Source organism: Macrotis lagotis, chromosome 2 (genome assembly GCF_037893015.1).
Source record: "Macrotis lagotis isolate mMagLag1 chromosome 2, bilby.v1.9.chrom.fasta, whole genome shotgun sequence".
Taxonomy (NCBI): domain Eukaryota; kingdom Metazoa; phylum Chordata; class Mammalia; order Peramelemorphia; family Peramelidae; genus Macrotis; species Macrotis lagotis.
In genome coordinates this window covers 78935852-78958901 of record NC_133659.1, presented here as the reverse complement: position 1 = coordinate 78958901, position 23050 = coordinate 78935852, and the positions used below count along the sequence as shown (strand labels likewise).

Here is a 23050-nt window from a genome sequence, read left to right as displayed (position 1 = left end):
CTGTTTTTCCCATTCTTAGACAAAATTACATATCAACAGTTTAATAAGAATATCATGAACCAGCATTTTAACACTTCCTTTTTAGGAAAAGTTGGGGGAGAGGGTTCTGCATATTTGGTTTGGTTTTGTTTTCTCTATTCTGAGTTCAGAGCTGTTGAAAGCCAGAAACTAGACTATAGAATATCTGCATCAACTTTGGCCCCATTTGCCTTCACAGAGGACATGTTTACAAATTTCAAAAAGAGGGGATAAATGAGCTAATTAATCACAATACCTTCTTACTTCTCAGAGAACATTTCTTAATATTTGTAGGAATAAGAATTCTTCTCATTTTACATATAGGAAACATATAGAGGGAAGAAAAAAATCATCATCATCATCCTTTAAGAAAAAGGCTCCAAAAGGAATAATAACTTTACAAAGATCTCACATTGCTCCCTTTTACTTGTTTACCCTTTTCCTCAAATTTTTCCAGGTTTTGTCAAAACATGTGGTATTCAGAACCTGAATAGAAGAAAGCATAAACAGAAAACTATCTTCAAAACCCAACAATAATACTGTATCCTTTATTTCAGAGGGAGGATCACTACAAGAATGGCCAGAATCTCTTTAAAAGGAGCTTTGTAAAATAGGGCCAGCTGCAGTAGAATTTACTTTGTATTTCTCTATATGAGGTTTTTTAAAAGTTCTGCTAACAAAACCACCTATTTTCCTATTTGTTACAGTAACCTTACCCCCTTCCCACAACTTGGTATGAGCAAGAGTAAAAGGTCTCAGAGTGATGTTTAAAAGTTCACCATACCCCAGTGGTCCATTTTCTAGCAAAAGGAATTTCCCTTAAAGGGGGAATTAGGAAAAGGGGGCCAAGGAAGCATACTCACCTTTCCTATTATCCAATGCTCCCCCCTCCCCAAAAAGCCTTATACAATAAATGGCACAGGCAGCAATGCAACTCCCTGACTTACTATCAGCTGAGTGTTTATCAGTATTGCCGGGAAGAAAAGCTTTGTGGGAAAAAGTTGGATGAGTGTCCAAGCTCAGAGAAGTTTCAAGTTTGATGACATGGGAAGAAACTCCCTGCACTTGCTAAACCAAGAAGCAGATATGAACAGAAGACTTTCATTATCTCAATAAAGAAAGCAAAATCATGGAATCTTTCTGTCACAACAGGAAAAAGGAGAATCATTTCTTTTCTCTCTAATCTTTTGTAGTTCCACTCTCAAACTCTAATCCATGTCTCTTTGTAATGTTGTGGGTTTATAATTAGTGTAATATCCAAAAGGAATTCTAGTTTGAGGGTATCAACTTTAGGAGGAAAAGGCCTTGTACAAATAACTGTTAACTAGGGGAAAGAGTCTTGGTTCTGCTAATATATATATATATATATAATAAATAGGGTGGCCTGAAGGAAAGATCTTTTTCTAATCTATAATATTTAATTAACTAGATTAATTTAGAAAAGTTTAAGTCACTGTACTGGCTTCTCCATCAAATTCATATCTGTCATTTATGAGGATAAATCAGAAGGTATTTATAAAAATAATTTGGCTCCTTGAAGGAAAGATGGAAGATATGGAATATTGTAAAGAGTATGAGATTTGGAATCAGAGGATCTGGATTCAAGCACCCTTGTCACCTGACCTTGGACAATTCATCTAAATTTTCTTTTTCAGTATTTTGGAATAAATCAGTCAATCAGTCCCACAACAATTAACTAACTACTAAATCATTTTACACATATATCCTGGGAACAAGAGGAAGGACCAGGTGAGAAAGTTCTGGTGAAGCAATACCAATCCTTTCTTTACCATTACTGGAAAAACAACTCAGTCTATATCATGGTTAAGTTATTAACTTCTTTAAGAATTTTTGATTTGATTTCAATTCTTGATATCCCTCTTTGCCAGGGCAAAATTCAAAGTATTTCCAATCTGACCATGGTCACACAACCAGTTGTCCTTGGATTCCAAGTACAGTATACTATGCTATCTCTCTGAAAGCATAATCTTTGACAAGCTCTAAAACTTCTCAGATGAGAATCCTATCCCTAAATGTATGGTTAATGGTGTAGAGAGAAGTCCTCTAAGGGAACTACAGGGAAAGATCTTTGTACTTTAACTAAGCTAGAGAGTAAGTTATAAAGCAGGGAAACACCAAAGGTTTGGCTACCATCTTAGAGAGCATATAACCCAGCATAGATTTCAATTATAAGGGGGATTCTCTGTCAGATCAAGATCCTTCAATATCTCTGATTACAAAGGTGCCATTTTGCTGATCATATCAACCTTGGATTCAAAAGAGTAGTCTAATGAGCCACACTGAGAAGTCAAGTAGCTGAAGAATGACTATTGACAAGCCTGGTGTCAAACTCAAATAAAAATGGGGGCCACTAAACCATACATAGGAATTCTTGAACCTATATTTTGACTTAGAAAATGTTAATATTAAGACTTTCTACGTTCTATTATATCTTTATTTATTTTGTTAAATATTTCTCAATTACCTTGTAATTTGGTTCTGGTTCTCTCCAAGACAATTCTGACTTTTGAGATTAATCATTTCCTAATATAGTTACTTATCTCACTACTTTACTTCTCTACTAAATTATAAACCCTTTGAGGAGAAGTAGGGAAGGGAAGGACATCTATTATGTCTCCTATGTATTGGGGACTTTGCAGATACTGTCTCATTTGAGATAAGACAGTATAATAGTGTTTTCATTTTTATATTCTTAGGAACTTGCACCTTGCAGACATAAGCACTTACTAAGAAAGTATTAAGTTGAATTAAATTGAATTGATGAGTATTTTCCAATTATTAGGAGAGCAATAAACACACTACTAATAAGCTAGGAACCTTCTCCAGGATCTGAGGCCTCCTCACCCTAAAACTATCTTCCACCCTTATCACCCTTCTTCCATTGATGAGTTTCTCATGGGGCTTCCATTTTGGAAACCAAAAAAAACTAATCTTCATTTCCCTCCTAGATGTGCTTCTGACTTTCCTGACTTTCATATTTTGTCTCCCTCATGGGAGCCTTCATCCTCTCCCATTCTCTCTTCAGTTTTCTTCCTCCCTTTTGTGTGGTCTTTCCCCAATGGAATGTAAGTGTCTTGAAAGCAGATTGTCTCTTTTTGCTTGTCTTTGCAACCTCAGTGCTAAGCATAGCACCTGGAACATAGTAAATTCTTAATAAATGCTCATGGCCTTGCTTTGCTTATTGAAACCAGGACTTCAAACCTTGTGCTTCTTCAAATCATGCACTCTTTCTATGACAATATAATTATCTCAGAACTAGGAAGGAAGCATGGAAAGTGAGGATGTGAGCAACTCCCATCTTATTCAACTTAAATGAAGAATGATTTCTCACATCATTTGCTTTTCTACAATCCATCATTTTTCCATTCTGAACAAGGCTGCATCTGAAGTGCCAATAAAAGAGAGGTAGTATAGTAATATATTGCCTAATTTTTTACTCTTAAAAATGGAGTTTTCATTAGTAATAACAGATGTTACATAGGCATAAGGGACAGGAAATGGGCATCAAGTTTGATAGGTCAAACCATTTGGTCAAACTCAATTTAGTCTTCCTGTTTCTTTCCTCATATCCTTTAACCTATCTCCTTCCTCAGGAAACAATTTTAACTTCCACATTTATACCAGCTGTTCGGGGACTTTGTTCATGGCATTCATTAACTAGAAGAGGAACAGCCAAGTGATTTAGCTCAAGTTTGCAATAAATTTAGCCTGGCTAAAAAGAACCCCTAATTGTAATCAATAGAGTCTAAATAAATATCCAAAGTATTACCCACAGCATTATTATGGTGTTTTGATAAATGTGTTGTAATGGAAAGAATAACATTTTGGGAGACCTGGGTTGTATTCCTGGATGGGCCACTGATTAGCTATGTGAATTTGGGCAAAGGAGGGATCTGGACTCACTTTCTATACTTGCTTCTTAGTTCTGAGATAATAATATTTGTAATAGAAAGAGTACTAGATTTGAAGCTGAAGTACTGGCTTCAGTGAGGTGTCTTTCAATTCTATACCCAAGTTCTTACAACTATATTATCTGAGGCATCATCAATGGGACTAGAGTGAATGTACAAAAAAATACTGGGAATGCAGAGAGGGACTCTAAATGATTTTTTGAACTTATCTACAGGGCTCAATTCTCTTGTAAGTAGAAAAGGGTTTTTGCAGGGAGGTCTCTTCTATTCTATCCAGTTTTCTAAAAAGGTACTCAGAAATCTTTTTTTTTCCTTTGAAGATCATCTAGGGGTGGCTAGGTGGCACAGTGGATAGAGCACCAGCACTGGAGTCAGGAGGACCTGAGTTCAAATCCAGACTCACTTAATAATTACCTAGCTGTGTGGTCTTGGGCAAGCCACTTAACCCCATTGCCTTGCAAAAACCTTTAAAAAAAAGATCATCTAATCATTTTATTACAAATTTCTCTCTTACTCTGGGTTTTAAAAGAACATTTTCTCTGGAAGTTTTACTCCCTTTAGCTCTCACTACAAAGACCATCATTTTATGCTTTTTCTTAACTCAATAAGCATATTTTTAAAACTAGCATGAAAGATCTTCTCAATCATTTTCCGATCCTTTATTTCAAAATTTGTTTCTATTTTAAAACAAAAACCTCATTCTTATTTCCCTCACTCTGCTCATCCAAAAATGAGTGAAAATCTGCCACCTTTCCTTTGCTCTCAATTCTCACATGCCTACCACACTTAGCCAAATTCTTTGCAGCTGCCCTTTTAATGGAGGTGAATTTACTGGAATCTAAGTTGATTGCAACCTTTCCAGGAGGGTTTTTGAATACTTTCCACTGCAAGTTTCCCAGGCCTTGCAGAATCATAGCCAACTTTCTTTAACTCATCTAACATTCCTTTAAACTCTTTCCAATGTTTTGGGTTACTACTATTTCTATGACCCTATATCAATGCTGAAAATCTAGTGTTGATAGTTAGAATTCCTTAGGAAAGCTTAAAAGAATGAAATTTACATTACTTGAATGTGTAGGGAGGGAAGGGGAAAAAATGGGTAGGGTATTTTGAAGCACTGCTATCCAGAAGACTGAAGGAGAAAAACCAATAGTTCTCCAAAGAAATTTCAATTAAAAATAAAGAAATGTTGTTTCAATATTAGAATAATATAAAAAGAAAAAATGAAAGCATAATTTTCTGAGTCCCTTTAAGTTAAATGGAACAAAACCAACTCAAAGTATTCTAGGGAATAAGTGATACAATCATTCAAAAACCTCCAAACCAAATAATGGCCTCATCTTTTTTTATTCCTAAATTCAGTGGATTGTGAGTACTAAGGGAGGTTTCTTTTGCTACCTGGCTAACATCACAGGGCAAAGTCTAGAAAAGCAAAAGATAAAGAAGCAAGAAGGAAAACTAACACTTTATATGATTAAAATATTCCACATGACAGAACAGAAGGGTTCTGTACAAGACTGGTGCTCCTTCATTTTAGAATATTAGAATTTAGCAATCTGCTACAGTAGACATGAAATGAACTAATTAATAATGTCTTATGGCATTTCAGTTACTTAGGTTCCCTATGGGAACAGATACAGTAAAGATCTTGGTAAAGTAATATGCCAGGACTATAGAAGCAATGTTCTCAGGAGAAATGGGCAGAGTTTCAAATGGCCTTTTGTCAAATAGGGATGGTATAGTCCCAGACATGATGGGTGACAGCTGGTGGAAACATAATGGATGTATGGACAACAAATGGAAGTTCATCTCCAGAGTTTTAAAAAGAAATTGCTAAGTGGCTAAGCAGAGTACTCAGTCAGAAACAGAGAACTGAGAAGAGTTGAAACAAAAATGAATAACATAAAGGATACTCATGTTTTGGAAGGTGGGTGGAAATGAATTAAATGAAAGCTTCTGAAGGACTCTGAAATTCAATAGTTCTATGATCCTGACCACGAATCTTTCTTCTCATACTTCCTCCTCCTTTGTGGTAGTATCATACTAGTATACACAGTAGAGACAGTAGATAGGCAGAAAGTAGGAGTTGTGACATACTTTTGATCCAAAAATATTTTGACCATTGAGCCAGCTTTGTCCCAGTTTAGAAGTCAACAAGAGAGGTGGAAGGAGCATATGCACAGAGAGCAGAAGCTTTCCTTAGATTTCCTTAAGAGTTCTGCCCTAGGTCTTCTTCTCTTATTCCCCTTTGCTATTTCAATTGGTGATTTTTCTTAGTATTTATTTTGCCCCAATCTCTCTGTTGACTTGATCTTGCAACACTGGCACCTTTATGCCTATTGGGCATCTTATTCTAGATGTCTCATAGACATTTTATACTCAACATATACAAAAGGTTATCTTTTCCCCAAAACTCTCCCACTTTCCTATCTGTCTCATTACTGTCAAGGGACCACCATCCTCTCAGTCATCCAGGTTTGCATCCTAGATATAATTATCCACTCCTGACTTTCTTTTACCTTCACCCCCCATATCCAATCTATGGACAAAGCATGTAAATTTTATCTTCATAACATTTCTAATCCCCTTCTCCCCTCTGAGAGGAGAAATCCTGGTACAGATCCTCATCACAAGAGTCTACTAGTTTGGTCTCCCTGTCTCCAGTCAATTCCCAGTTCAGTCCATTCTCCACTTATCTTTTAATCTGCTCTTCCTATACAAATCCAACCTTGAAATCAATCTTCAGAGGTACCTATTGCTTCTAATTTCAAATATAACACCCCAAATTTGGCATTCAAAGCCCTTACTAAACTTCTGTCTTTCTCCATTCTACATACTCTCTGATCTAGTGACACTAGCCTCCTTGTTGTTTCTTGTACTAGATATTCTACATCCCAAATATGGCACCTTCACTAGTTATAGCCCATGTATTTAATGCTTTCTCTTCTCATTTCCACCTCCTAGAGTCTTTGGCTTCCTTCAAGGTCCAGCTAAAATCCTTCCTTTTATAAGAAATCTTCTTGTTCCCCCTTAATGCTAATGTCTTACCTCTGCTGATTATTTCCAATTTATATGTGTGTTGGGGGTGGGGGGGGTAATCTTGTTTCTGAAGTTGTTTACATGTTGCCCTTTACCTCCCACATTGGACCATGAGATCCTCAAGAGCAAGAACTGGCTTTTGCCTTTCTTTGTGTTCCCCAGAACTTATCTCATTGCAGTTTATATTGAAGGGGCCTAATAAATGTTTGTAAAATTGAAATGGTGACTGTAGAGCTGGTCTTAGATGGTAAGGTTTAGAAAGAAATTAAGTGGAGGCAGGGGGGGAAGAGCCAAGATGGCAGCATGAGAACAGCCTTTTTTTAGGTGCTCTCTCCAAAATATTTCAAAAACCTTAAAATTATAACTAATTAAATTTTTGAGAGACAGAACCCACAGAAAGATCCAGTGAGGCAATTCTCCAGCCCAAAGTAACCTGGAAAATAGTGGGAAGGCTCTGTTCCATGAAGTTGAAGGGGGCAGCAGCACACATGAGCAAAGGAGCTTCAGCCTTCCAGGAACAACCCCAGGGTGCCTGGTCCTTGGGAGTCCCAGATCCTGGCAACAGAAGCAGTTTCCTGATCTGCTACCCAGGGAGCACCAAGCACAACTTGGAAGATCAGCAGGGAGACTTCTGCCAGAGTGAGAGCGAAGCCCAGGCCAGCGTGGCCCTTCTCAGTGCAACTGTGGCACTCAGAGCAGCCCAGATACCTGGGAACAGAAGCAGGCCTGTGGAGCCACCCAGCAGAAGCCACCTGGCAGCTGCTCCCTGAGAGCTCAGGCCACGGAAGGTAAGGGAGTGGAGGGAGACCATCAAGGTCTGTCCTCTGTCCCTGGGACAGGACTCTGGGGCTTTTACCATAATCAGACTCTGGTCGCAGTCTGGGGCCCCCCAAAGAGCTTTCCTCACAGCCCCGTGGCAGAGAGGTAAGTGGTGTTTCAACAGACAAGGAGAACAGACAGAGCCTCCCATAAGACCTTGAAGGAACTGAGGTCCTTGCAGGGGTGTCCCAATAATACTCAAAAGCTCAAGAAGCATCCCAAAACCAGGCACAGGCTGGGGAAATGAGTAAACAGAAAAACAAAAGGAAGCTGACCATAGACAATTACTTTGGTCCCATGGAGGACTAAAGAACACACTCTGAAGATGAGAAAGTCTAAGCTTCTGCATCTAAAGACTTCAAGAAATATAGAAGTTGGGCTCAGGCTAAGACAGACTTCAAAAAAGATTTTGAAAATCAAGTAAGGGAGGTAGAGGAAAAATTGGGAAGATAAATGAGAGAGATGCAGGAAAAACATGAAAATGAAGTCAGCAGCTTACTCAAGGAGATCCAACAAAACACTGAAGACAATAACATGTTAAAAACCAGTTTAGGTCAAGTGGATGAAACAGTTCAAAAAGATGTTGAGAAGAATGTTTAAAAAGCAGAATTAACCATATGGAAAAGGAGATAAGAAAGTTCTCTGAGGAAAACAAATCTTCAAATGTAGAATGGAGCTAAAGGAAGCTGATGACTGTGAGAAGTAGACACAATAATTCAACACCAAAAGAATGAAAAACTAGAAAGTATGAACTCTCTCATTGAAAAAAAACAACTGATCAGGAAAACAGATCCAGAAGAGATAATTTAAAGATTATTGGGCTACCCGAAAGTCATGATCAGGAAAAGAGCCTTGACTTCATTTTTAAAGAATTTCTACAGGAAAATTGCCCTGATATCCTAGAAGCAGAGGGTAAAATAGAAATTAAGAGAATTCACCGATCTCCTCTGGAAAGAGATCCAAACCCCCAGGAATATTATAGCCAAGTTCCAGAACTCCCAAGTCAAAGAGAAAATATTATAAGCAGTCAGAAGGAAATAATTTAAATATCGTGGAGTTACAGTCAGGATCACATAGGACTTAGCAGCAACTACATTTAGGGCTTGGAATATAATATTCCAGAAGGCAAAAGAGTTTGGAATGCAACTACCCAGAAAAACTGAACATCCTCTTCCAGGAGAAAAGATGGACTTGCAATGAAACAGGGAGATTTCAAATGTTCCTGCTGAAATGACCAGAGCTGAACAGAAAGTTTGGCCTTCTCTTAAAGGTCAAAAATGAAGCATAGAGAGTGGACGAGAAGGGTAAATTATAAGAGACTTAATGATGACAAACTGCATGTATTCCTGCATGGGAAAATGATACTGATAATACTCATATGAACCTTCTCTTTTAATAGAGCAGTTAGAAGGAGTTTATATGGCACAGAAGGGAGCTGAGTTTGAAGGTATAATATATTGTAGAAATGGAGTCAATGGGTAAAAAGGAAAGGTCCTGGAAAAAAAAGAAAGGAGGTAGAATAGGCTAAGATATTTTGTGTAAAAGAGTCAAAAAATAGCTATTGCAATGGTATGGAAGTGTGGGGAAGGTAAGGGGGAATGAGGGAGCTTTCATTCTCATCAGAAATGACTCCGAGAGGAAACAACATACATACTCAATAGGGTATAGAAATCCAGAAGAAAAAGGAATGACAAATCTTTTAAAAGCTCTCTGATATAGCTTTTAATGTTTAAAATATATTGGTCTGTTTTCATCTCAGACATCAGAAATCAATCTTTCATTTTGAATGCTGCTTCTGTTAGTGGAGAGCTTCCATAGAATTGCATCTATTCCTTCTCCTTTTAACTTCCTACTCAGTATTCTCTTACAGAGGGGTCCGTGTTTAGAAAGAGAAGAGAGAAGCATTAACTTTCTGAGTGGCCACTCAGCAAAGTAGAAAAACTGGAGTCACAAGACCTATTTTTCAAGTCCTGGCTCTTCTACTAACCACTTCTGGATCACTTTATATGCCTGAAACTCAGCTTCCTCATCTAAGAAAGGGATGGTAATAATTGTATTAGCTACTTTAGAGGTTTGTTTTGAGGATTAATAAAGTACTGTGGGTAGAACACTTTGTACAACAGAAGGCAGATGAAAACATAAGTATCATCCTTACTCAATGCTTTGAAAGCAAATTCTGGAAAAACATCCCAAAGTTAGATATTTTTCTGCTTATAGTAAAACCCTATTTAATATTTATTTTTCTGGTCTGCCAAAACAGGATGTTTTACTCCTTAAGATTTCATTGAATTCCCCACCTGAAATCACAAGGGTACAGATTTATATCCAAAGGAAAACAATGCAAATGTTGCAGGTGCTTACCATGGAACAAAATTCTTTGTTCTGAGTACATGACAGTAACAATCAATTATGGTTATCCCCAATCATTGATAGGCAAGGCAAAGAATCTGTCTACTTCCAGCTTGTGTTCAAGCATTTATTAAAATTAGGTCTTGTGCTAGATGTAAGAATACAAAGACAAAGAAAAAACAGTTCCTGCTCTCAAGAAGTTTATCTTCTAATGGGTGTGAAAGGGGAAATGCAATATTAAAACAGATAAGTAGTTTCAAAGAAAGCATTGTTGCAATCTGTCCTTCATTTTCCAAGAAGGCATCACAGGATGATGTCTTGACTCCTGGGTGAACTGGAATTAAGTGAGGCAGAGTTGAGCCTTACTCTCTCCCAGAAATATAGAAATCTTAGGGGCAAGAGAATAGTTGGGAGGACTAGTGATGGCCCCAGATGGCAGTGCTCTCTTCAATGTCTAGACAACCTCTAAGTTCCTGCTTCAGCTGCCTTCATGGCTGTTGAAACAAATTGTTCCCATCCACCCATTCCACTGGAAGTTTTCACGTGCTTGGGATAGACACCCCCCAACTCACATAAGGGTTTGGGCTCATTGGTCACTCTCAGCCTGGCTTAATCCATCTGCAGAGATGGTTTACCTAGGTGTGGCCACAGTGTGCATCTTATAGCTTCTTGGAGCCACAGGTAAGAATTGAGTGCCAGGTCTGCCCTGAAAAGGGCTTGGCAAGCCCTCACCTCACCTCACTTCATGGCAATCCTCCTTGAATACTCATACACCCAAACACCATATAACCATACATAAGGAAGGAGAGAGCAATAACAATTAGGAAAACGAGGAAAGGCTGAACCTATGTTAAGGCCTGGAGGTGAGAAAGTGGCCAGTTTGGCTGGAACATGGGGACAAAGAATTCAAAATGAGAACGGTGAAATAAATTTGGAAGCGCAGGCTGAGGCCAGATTTTGTGAAGTCTTTTAATGCCAAGATGAGGAGATTATATTTGTGTTTTAATCTGAATGGTTACATTAGAGTTCATTCACAAGAAAAGATACTACAGATAGAGTACTATAAGAAGAAAAATGAAACTAGCCCAGAAAAAAAGGCTTAATTTTCACAAATGCCTTATCCTTATTGCTAGAAGGCCGTTTCTACTTCTGAATTCTGTTTTCCAAACTATATGACGTATAGTTTTATAAAAGAAAGACAAGAGGGAACTAAATGGACTACTACATAGTCACATCTTAAGGATTTAAGCAATTGAAGTCAGGCTGCCAGGACTTCAGAAACTACCCAGTCCAACACCCTGATGTTACAGATGAAAAAACTAAGAAACACCGAGAAATTAAATGATCCACTTGATGTCACCCAACTGACTTGTGACCAAGCTGAAACAACAGCCCAGGTCTCTCAGCTCCCAGGATGATGTTGCACTAGTAGATTTCTGAATTTCTTTTTGGGTTTTTTTTTTTGCAAGGCCAATGGGGTTAAGTGGCTTGCCCAAGGCCATACAGCTAGGTAATTATTAAGTGTCTGAGGATGGATTTGAACTCAGGTACTCCTGACTCCAGGGTCAGTGCTCTATCCACTACGCCACCTAGCTGCCCCAACTTCTGAATTTCTTGAACATTTTAGCAAGTTTGTAATCTTAACTTGCTGTTCTGATAGGTCCATTGAGGTTCACTGTCAAAAAAACAAAGGACATTTTGAAATGGAAGCACTCCAATATTTTTAACAGTATATGTTGTGACTATGAACAGTAAATATTGTGTGTGTGACTTACAGACTTAGAGGCCTTCTATTGCTGCTATATATCAACATCAGAGGCCAGGGACACAAAATTTGAAACATCTGACATAAAAGTGGGTACAAATGCTTTCCTACATTTCCTGTCTGAGGGATAAAATAACTGTCTCACTATACCAGAAATAACAGGAATCCTAGAAGAGCAGCAGGAGGAAATGAAGATAGCACAACAAAGGGGTCAGGGTAGAGGGAGACTTAACTTGTTTCATAAAGGAAATTATCTGTAAGCAACAACCTTCCATCTGACACTGTTAGAAAAGCAATTTAAACTAAAGTAAAGCATAAAAACATCTCCACAAATTTACTACCAATCACTCATTATGAGGCTTTGGGAAAGGAACAAAAACCCTTGAATAATGTGAATCTCATAAGGGTGCTATTGTAGGTCTATTCAGTTAATGTCTCAACATTAAAACCTAGCAGTGTACTCTGGAGCTCTTATATTCAATTTTCCTGTCATACAATGAACTACAATGAAGTTTTATGATGGGGCATTAAAAATAATGAACATGACTTCAGACACATAACACTGTCAATTTCCTTAAATGTTTCTGCCAAAACTTATTTGCACTTAAAATAAACAGGAGAAGATTGAAAAGTTCTGGGTATTTTTCACAACACTGCTATCCTGATACCTGACTATAGGAATAAATGATCACTTTGGATAGCACATAAACTCAGGTCCTCTGGATATATGATTCTTAAGGCTGGAACCATTTTGAAAGACTCCTCTACCCTTGACAAGCCAATAACTCAATGTTTACACTGGTTCTGCAGGGAAGAAAAAGAGTCATAAATTGCTCCAATCAATAGTTTCAAGGTAGTGAGAAGCTCAGTAAGGCAGAATCCCTTGATAAGTCTGGTGTTAAAGACAGAAGAAAACTCGAACTCTAGATTAAAGAACAAGCTTTCATCATCTTCAGTCTCTCAACTACATTACTGTCAATTCATAAATCAAAAACTTGCAATGTCTCTACCTTTTGCTGAACCCTGGGCTAGACCTTAAGGAAGATAGGGTCTATAAAACATAGCCCCTGATTTCATGGATCGTATATTCCAGTAATTTATAGAATATTATTATAAAAATGTACAAATTCGCTACTCTTGGAAAGCTGGAGTTGAGAGAAGTGGTTTGTGATGTATAAGTGTTTTATATTTGCAAATATGTCAATGTGGAATCTGCCATCTCAGATATTTGAAGTCATCCTTGGACATCAGGCTTCTCCAGTATGAGAGTGGAAATGGAGGGAAGGCATTTTGACAAATAAAGAAACTTTAAGGCAACCATTCAAGACTGTCCTTAATAATACATAGTAATCTCTCAATAATCTATACTGTTGGAAGCAGGCAGTGGCACAGTTAAACCCCAAACTGATTTATGGCTTTGGAATTCATCAAGACTCTCACATCTGAATACAGGTAAACTCAATGATCTGTACATTTTCTAGGACCCGAAATAAAATAGTGAAGTTTCACTGGAAAGAACTTATTCATTTAAGAGTTACTTGATTTTGCCCTCCTAGCCCCAGATAACACTTAGAAAAAGTGACTTCTTGCTAATGACCACTCCTTTACAGTTTTAACCCCAAAATGAACCGATATTTACTACAAATATTCTGGTTAATATTATTAGATAGAAACAAAAATAAAACCACATCAGAATTTCAAAGAGAAAAAAACCAAATGGGTTAATGACATTCCATTCCCAGCTGAAAGTTCACTAAGTTCATTATAATGGGCCCCACTTACTTCCTGAGCACAGTCTTGCATTCCGATGAATTTTGGCTTCTATCTTCTTCACAGTTTGGGCTCTTCAGGTTACCATACCTGTATGACAAAATGAACACAATCAACTGGTACCAAGAAAAAACGCAATTCAATTTCTTTAACAGAATGACAGATAATGTTTGGAAAAAAATTGCTAAAGGACATTGAATTATGGTTTATTCTGCAGAACCATAACTCCATAGAAATTTTTAAAAGAATAAAAGTTTGATAAGAATAACTGGTTGCCATGACAATACCATAATATTCACAACTGTTTCAAGATATATTTACAAATTAAATAATAAAGTTTGCTCAACTTTTCTATTTAACTTTAATGGTATTATTGACATGATTGTAATCTGAGCTATTTTGTTTATTTGCTTGCTTTTTTGTGAGCATGAATGTAATGAAGTGTAACTGTGTTATAAGAAATAATGAAAGTGATGAAAATAGAGAAATTTGGAAAGACATATAACTGGATACAAAGTACAGAATCAGGAAAATAATACATATAATAACTAAACAATGTATAAAATAACAAAAATGAATAAAATCTGAATATTGGGAATTACAAAGAAAAAACTTGGTCCTAATGGAGATATCTAAGTGGGCATCTCCCCCATCCTTTTGTCAAAATCAGTATTCAGGGGTATGGTGGGGTATGTATCTGTGAATAATGATGATGAAGATAATGTTAATGCAAATACTGTCAGATTTTTTTCCAATGCATTGTTTAGTTTTAATTATTTTTCTCTTATTCTTATTTTACAGTTGAGGAAACTGAGGCAGACAGTGATTGAAGAACTGGTCTCCAGCACAGAAAGACTTCCTTGAAGAAATCAGGAAGGAGTTTAAAAATCAATTGGAATATTTGGGAGAGACAATTAACGCCTTGCAACAAGAAAACAAATCATTTTTTTTAGTTATTTTTTTTTGCAAGGAAAATGGGGTTAAGTAGCTTGCCCAAGGCCACACAGCTAGGTAATTATTAAATGTCTAAGGCTGAATTTGTTTTGTTTTGTTTTTTAGGTTTTTGCAAGGCTAATGGGATTAAGTGGCTTGCCCAAGGCCACACAGCTAGGTAATTATTAAGTGTCTGAAACCAGATTTGAACCCAGGTACTCCTGACACCAAGGCTGGTGCTTTATCCAGTATGCCACCTAGCTGCCCCTCTAAGGCTGAATTTGAACTCAGGTACTCCTGACTCCAGGGCCAGTGCTCTATCCACTACACCACCTAGCCACCCCAAGAAAACAAATCATTGGAAAATACAATTGGACAAATGCAAAAGAAAATAATTCTCTCAAAACCTCAATTGGTCAAATAGAAACCTCTTTCAAAAATCAAATTGACCAACTGTAAAAGGAGTTGCAAAAGGTAAATAAAGAAAATTCTTCTCTAAAATAAGGAATGGAATCTGTGGAAACTAATGACTTCATGAGACAGCCAGAGCCTGTTAAACAAAACTAAAAAATCAAAAAAAAAAATAGAAGAAAATGTAAAATACCTCATCAGCAAAACCATTGATCTGGAAAACTGATTGAGAAGGAACAACCTGAGAATTATAGGTCTTCCTGAAAACATTGAAGAGAAAAAAAAAGCCTAGACTTAATATTACAGGATTTAGTGCTGGAAAACTGCCTTGATATCATGGGAAAAGAGGGCAAAATTGTTACTGAAAGAATACATAGATCCCCTCTGGAAAGAGATCCTAAAATGAAAACACCAAGGAATGTTATGGCCAAATTCCAGAACTATCAGATAAAAGAGAAAATCCAGCAAGCATCCAGAAAGAAACAGTTTAGATAACAAGGAGCCACAGTAAGGATTACATAGGACCTGGCTGCATCAACATTAAGGGATTGAAAGGCCAGGAATGAGATATTCTGAAGAGTAAGGGAGCTTGGAATGCAGCCAAGAATCCACTACCCAGCAAAGCTGAGCCTTCTCTTCCAGGGAAAAAGTTGGACATTTAACGAAATGGGAGACTTCCAATATTTCCTGATGAAAAACCAGAGCTTAATAGAAAATTTGGACATCAAACAGGAGACTCAAAAGACACATGAAAAAGCCACTAAAAGAAAAATGAAGCCAACTCCTAGAAATGATGGATAAATTTAAAGTTAGAAGTACATCATCATAAGAACTGACCACACAGAAATGAGTGTTTCATGACAGTTTCTTTTTAATTCAATTTTATTTTATTTGGGGGTTTTTATTTTATTTCACCTTTATATTTTATTTTTTGCCTCCCACTTTCTTCTCATGAATATGATCAAGAAAAACAATTTTTGCATTGACCATATTAGAAAGGGAAAGAAATGTACATGATGCCTTTATTATATATTTAAAAGGAATAGTATATTTTACATAATAGATTTGCAGTTTCATTTGCAACCATTTTTTTATTCTATCGTGTTATGGAAATGTTTATACTATTTCCTTAAATAAAATAAATGGGCTTTTTTAAAAATAAAAAAAGAAAGTTTGGTCTTCAAGTACAGGACTCTGGTGAACCATAGAGGGGATGGATGAAAAGGACTAACTATGAGGAACTTAATGATGCTCAACTGTTTATATTTCTGCATGGGAAAAATATATTGATAACTCATATGAACTTTCTCATTTATAAAAGCTCTAACAGCTCTTAGAAAGAGCATATATAGACAGCTCACAGGAAGGAGCAGAATATAATGATATAATATAGTAAAAAGATGGAGTCAGTGGGTGATAAAGGAAAGTACTGGGAGGAAGAGAAAGGAGAGGAAGAAGGGGCTAAGATATTTCACATTAAGAGTCAAGAAAAAGCTTTTACAATTGAGTGGAATGGGGGAAGGAGAGGGGGAATGAGTGAGCCTTCATTCTCATCAGAAATGACTCAGAGAGGAAATAACATACACACTTAATAGAGTATAGAAATCTATATTACCCTAGAGAAAAATGAGAAGAAAGGGATAGGATAAAGTGGAATGGGGAAAAAGAAGGCAGGGAATAGGTGATAGAAGAGAGAGAAGATCATGGGAGAGAGTACTCACATACAGCACACTTTTTGGACAGGGCCAAGATGAAAGGAGAGAGAGAATAGAATAAATGAGATTGGGAAGGAATAGAGTGGGGATAAACACAAATTGTAATAGCAACTGTGGGAGAAATATTGAAACAATTTCTCTGGTAGACTTATGATGAAGAAAGCAACTCACCCCAGAGATAGAGTCATTGGAATCTAAACACAGACGGAAGTACATTTTTTTTCTCTCTCACTATTTTTGAGGTTTTCTCATCTTCTTGGTGGTGGTGGTGGTGGGCGCAGGGTGTTTATGTTTACTCTCATAAAAAGATATTGTAATAATATAAATTTTTTTAAATTTAAAAAAAATAATGGTGATCACCTATGATGGATGCAGCTCCTCTCAGCAGTACAGAGATATCAAAGAAAATCCTGAGAGAGCTGACATAGTCAGCTCTGAATCTGAATGCATACTATGTTCATTTTTTTAACAGTTTTTCCTATGTTTTTCCTTCCTATCTCATGGTGTTCTTTCTTTCCCCTTAGTTGTAATTCCTCTTATACAAAATGATTAATATGTAAATTTGCTAAACACAAAGGTACAACTTTTACCAGACTGCTGCCAGGAGGAGGGAGGAGGGTGAGGGTGGGGAGGGAAGGAAGAGTGATAGAAAAATGTGTAACCCATAAATTTGCAAATGGTTGAAAAACCACCATTATTGGTTACTAGAAATATAAATTTTCAATTATGAATGAATGAATGAATAATGTGTAAATGACTGTTATGGTAATGTTTTTCATGACCAAACATTTTTAACCTATATCAAATTACTTGTTTTCTCAGTGATGGGGATTGGAGAGAGAAGATGTGACAGAATTTGGAACTCAAGGTTTTAAAAGTGAATGTTGAAACTTGTTTTTGCATGTAACTGGGGAAAAATAAAATAAAATATGAAAAATATATGTAGGAAAATTATACTTATAAATAATAACTTTTATTCATAAAAGATAATATTGAATAAATTGATTCTAAGTTCTTCAGGTTCTTTAAATTAATTCCTAACCCTTCATGCAACTATGTTATTTTAGATTCTCATTCTATCTATGAAAAATTTAAGAGATTTCATAAAGGTAAACATCATCATAATCTGTCCCAAAGCCTTGATAATCAGACTTCTATCACTGGTAATTTCTAATCATCTATGAATAATAAACATTCTTCTATCTTCCACTTAATAATGTTAAGGCTCTAATAGCCTTATGGTCTCCTGTTGCTAGGCTATAAAAATTTTTTTATTAAATAAAAATCTCCCTTCTGGCTTGATTGAATACCAATCCATCTGGCTCCATTTCAGATTTCTTTGCCCCAGTATAGACTTCTGGACCTAGTTCTAGCCCCTAGGCGCTCTATCAACCTTCTAGGCTCTCCCTTAATCCACCTGTTTCTCTGTTTGGATCATAAACCTTCTGGCCCTATTGGGCCAGAAGAGACATTTTCCATGGCTCCAAACACTAGCTGCTCTTTGTTCTTTTCTGCAGCTGTTGGGGAACTTTCAGGACTTCCAGGTATTACCTTATGAGACAAAAGAACTCATCAGAGAAAGGTTTATTCTCCTATGTGGGCAAAATGGGGAGTAGAAAATTATTTCACCACAGTTATATTTTGGGGATCTAGCTTTTACTACCATCATTATGAAGAAAGTTCCTAAATTGTCTCCAAATAAACTTCATGGGGGAAAAATGTGATGGCTCCATTAAATTGTGATGTCTATCTGATGGCTTAGGAAATTTTTTATTTAATTACTATAACTTGTGAATTATATTAATCAAATCCAAAGAAATCTGCTCAAAATTATTCTCTGGAAGTAAACATCAAAGTCCCAAATTCTTTTTTTTTTAGGGTTTTTTTTTTGCAAGGCAATGGGGTTAAGTGGCTTGCCCAAGGACTCAAAGCTAGGTAATTATTAAGTGTCTGAGGCCAGAGTTGAACTCAGGTACTCCTGACTTCAGGACCGGTGCTCTATCCACTGTGCCACCTAGCCGCCCAAAAGTCCCAACTTCTTAAAAAAGCTTATGAGTCATAAACCAGACACCTTAAAGTCAAAAAATTCAAATACAAATATAAATTCTCAGAAATTTTGGCTTTGTATATATAATTATCCAGTAAGTGGGGGGAAATGTAATTAAGGCACTACAAAATCAGAAGTGAAGGAAATTAAAGCTGAAAGAGATCTTAGAAAAAAAAATTATAATCATGAATTTATAGAGAAGGCAACAAAGCCCAGAGAGGTCAAATGATTGCCCATGGTCAGACAGCCAATTTGGATAAGAAAAACCCAATTTTCCTGCCTCTGACTCCAGTGTTCTCTCTACCATGTCCAGCTGTTAGCCAGGTTGTCAAATTTCTGCTAAGGAGTTGCAAAATTTAGTTCTGAGTAATTATTTACTGGACCATAATAATGATGAGAGGGTTGGTAATGTTTAACTGATTTCTGATAGGTAAGCAGAAACTTGTGACTTAGGAAGGAATAGGCTGACTTGATTGGAGTCAATGTGAGATTTTTAAAATCAGTATGTTGATTGTGGAGAAGTTGGCTGTTCAAAATTCACACAAAGCATAAAATATGATAATATGTCTCTAATCCTTGCTACTGGACAGAATTGGCTGGCAGCTCTCAGGAATTCTGAGTTTCAATGGGCTAACACAGAATAATGTCCACCACCATTGTAGGGTAGAGGCAATAGAGGTTCTATGGAAGAGCAAACCAATCCAAGTCACAAATAAAGCAGATCAGAGTAGGACTGGGAATATATGGGACATTCTGTCTCAAGAAAGCTCAAACAGGGGCAGCTAGGTGACACAGTAGATAGAGCACCAGCCTTGGAGTCAGGAGTACCTGGGTTCAAATCTGGCCTAAGACACCTAATAATTACCTAGCTGTGTGGCCTTGGGCAAGTCACTTTAACCCCATTCGCCTAGCAAAAACTTAAAAAAAAAGCCCAAACAAAACCACACAAACCAAAAGTGTCCTAAATGGATCCAGGTCCCCTTCAACTCTGAAATGCTGCACTTCAGGGAGAACCTCCTGCATGGGGTTTCTTTGATGTAGTAAATTCAAAGAGACAAAAAAGGCAAGATTACAGGGAAAAGTTCTAATAAGGCAGATGGGGATAGGGGAGAGAAAGAGAAGAGAAGAGGGGTGGGTGAGTGAGTGTGAGTGTGTATGTGTTTGTCTGTGTCTGTGTCTGTGTGTAGGTGAGTGTGTGTGTCTATATGTGTCTGTGTCTACTTCCTGTGTATGTCTGTGCATATTAATGTGTCTCTGTATGAGTCTATGTCTGTGCGCGTGCGCGCGTGTGTGTGTGTGTCTGTGAGTGTGTGTGTGTGTGTGTGTGTGTGTGTGTGTGTGTTTGTGTCTGAGTGGGATACTGGAATAAGAAGAGAGAAATCATGATTTAGGAAATTGTACTTTTGGTAAACTTAATTATACCACAAAACTTATCTATGAAAACCATGGATTTGAACCAAATTGAGAGGCTAGGTATAAGAAAAAATATAAACATAATCTTCACTCAACAGGGGTCATGTGCGTGAAATTATCTGTAGAAGTCTGGAGCAGCCAGCACCATCTTTGGTGAAAATATAGACTTTAACCTAAAAATCGGTAACAAGATTAAAAATAAATTGAAAAAGAGAGAAGAAAACCTTCTAAGGGCAACTAGATGGCCCAGTGGATAGATTGTGGGACTTAGAGACAGAGAAACCTGAGTTCAAAATCTGCTTTGTCTATTTGCTAGTTGGCTCTGTAACTCAGGACATGTCACTTAACACCTCTGATTCACTTTACTCATCTGTAAAACAGGAATAATAATAATAGTAATAATAATAATAATGATGATGATGATAATAATACCTTAATGGCAAGATTTTTGTGAGGATCAAATGACATGAGTATATAATGTTGTAGTAGAAGGCACCTTAGAAGCAAATAGCCCCCTCCTTTTATTTTATATATGAAGAAACTAAAGATAAGAGAGGTTAAATGATCTCCTGGGGTCACAAAGCTAGCTATTGGCAGAAGGAGAACCTGAACCAGGTACTCAGACTCTCAGGTACCACATTTTGTACCACTAAGTATTATTATTATTATTATTATTATTATTATTATTATTATTATTATTATTATTATTATTAATGAATAATAAAAATATCAATCTCATTATTAAAAAGTACTATCTGTTATTTTTTATTAATTATTTAAGAATGTTCTCCAGGACAGATATGCCTGAGGCATGTCTCATGGCAACATAGCTACCTGCAGCACCTGTGACAATTGAGAGAGAAAAACAAGTTTACAAAAGAAAGAACAAGGAGATTCTATTCCAGGCAGAGCCAGAAAACTGTATTGAACAAGAAAATGGCTGGAGAATCTTGGAGGTTCACTGGACCATCACATTTTAGACAAGACCTAAGAGAGAAGTTCAAATAGAAGCTGGATATTTGTTGGAAAACTCTGTGGAGACTTCTTATTCAGGTAGGGGTTAGATTAGATGATTTCTTAAGTATCTTTGAACTCTGAGACTCTGTGAAGGCTCATAGATATTAATGGCCAAGGCCAAATAGTTGTCCAGAGGCAGGGCATTGCAGAGACTATTTTATCTTTTTTTTAATATCTACATATTTCCATATTATTATTGAAACAACCTTAGCCACCTACTAAACTGTAAGCAACAAATTTGGGGCATATGCAGAGCCAAGATTCCCTATTCTATTTAATACCTACCAAGCACTATTTAATTTCCATAAATAATCTAAACAGTGAGTTCACCTCAGCAGCACCCGCAACCCCACCCTTTTAAAATGAAGACCAAGAAAAGCAGGACTAATTGTTTTATAGTTAGTATTAGCCAAAGAAAAAGAAAAAGGAGTCTTCCTCCTATCCTCTCCCCATCCTATCCTATTTCACATCCAAAGTCAAAGTCATTTCTTAAACATGATAACTATCACTCTTGGTGCAAGATTTCACATATATTGGGATCTCTCCAGATCCCAATCATCTGTTTCTCTTCTGGTCTACTTTGTGCAGTCTTTTAGCTCTTAGATCTGTTTGTAACCCTTCCTTCTCATTTCCAATTTTTAATCCCAAATATTTTACTTGCTAACATTTTACAATTGCTGCTACCAAAAAAAAGGGTATGTCTGTGTGTGTGTGTCTGTGTGTGTGTGTGTGTCTGTGTGTGCTCACACACCGCATGCATGCAGGAATAGACCAATTGTGGAGTGTCAGTTGAGTTTTAAAGAATAAGCTTTAAGGGGCTGCTAGGTGGTGTAGTGGATAGAGCACTGGCCTTGGAGTCAGGAGTACCTGAGTTCAAATCCGGCCTCAGACACTTAATAATTACCTAGCCGTGTGACCTTGGGCAAGCCACTTAACCCCATTGCTTTGCAAAAACTAAAAAAAAAGAAAGAATAAGCTTTAAGACATGAGATTTCCTAGGCCTAACAGGTCAGATCTACCCTACAAGTAGAGGCATTGCTACTCATTTTACAAGGAATCATGAGGCAATCATCCCAAGTTTCTTTAGCTCAGTTTTCTCTATTAGCACAAAGTAATCACTTACTAGTTTGTGGCATTTATCTGTATATCTGATAGCTTTGTGTTATTATCTTCTATTAGTTTACACTCTATACTGTTGTTTTCCTCTCCCACATTTAACAACAACAACTACCTGGACTTAATACAAATCATCAAAACTGACACTAACTGAACCTCTTACTAGCAACTTTACCAGGGAAAGCAGAGATCAAAGAATTTTATTCTTCAGATTAGAGATGTTCAAAGGGCAGCTAGGTGGCATAGTGGACAGAGTTTAGAGCCTAGAGTCTAGAAGACTTCATGACTTCAAATTCAGTCTTGGACACTTACTAGTTACGTGATCTCGGGAAAGTCACTTAACCTTTTTGCCTCAGTTCTTCATCTGTCAAATGAGTTGAAGAAGGAAATGACTAACCACTCCAGTATCTCTGCCAAGAAAACTCTATATGGGGTCAGGAAGAATTTGGACACAACTGAATAACAAGGAGCAGCAGTCTGACACCATACTAAATTTGCTTAAATATATCATAAGAATGAAAAATAAATAAGGAAACAAAAATTTTGATGATCAGATAAATATAAATTTTTAAAATCCTATTGTGATTCTCCAATATGGCAGCCCAAAAAGCCATAGCAGTTGAGTATATGCCTTTTAAGTTTAAAAGGCTCCTATCTAACTAAGACCTTTACCCCTCTATCCCTCAGGTCTACCATTGGTCATTCC

At 36.9% G+C, this 23050-nt stretch overlaps 1 protein-coding gene across 2 annotated transcripts in view; it reads right to left on the bottom strand.

Annotated features, from left to right (window-relative positions):
* RGL1 (ral guanine nucleotide dissociation stimulator like 1) overlaps window positions 1-23050 on the bottom strand; it is a 226789-nt gene that overhangs the window by 62008 nt on the left and 141731 nt on the right. For both annotated transcript variants that reach the window (XM_074222215.1, XM_074222216.1), the window contains one exon: window positions 13705-13782. In XM_074222215.1, the coding sequence (XP_074078316.1) occupies window positions 13705-13782 (78 nt within the window). The remainder of the gene's footprint in view (window positions 1-13704; window positions 13783-23050) is intronic.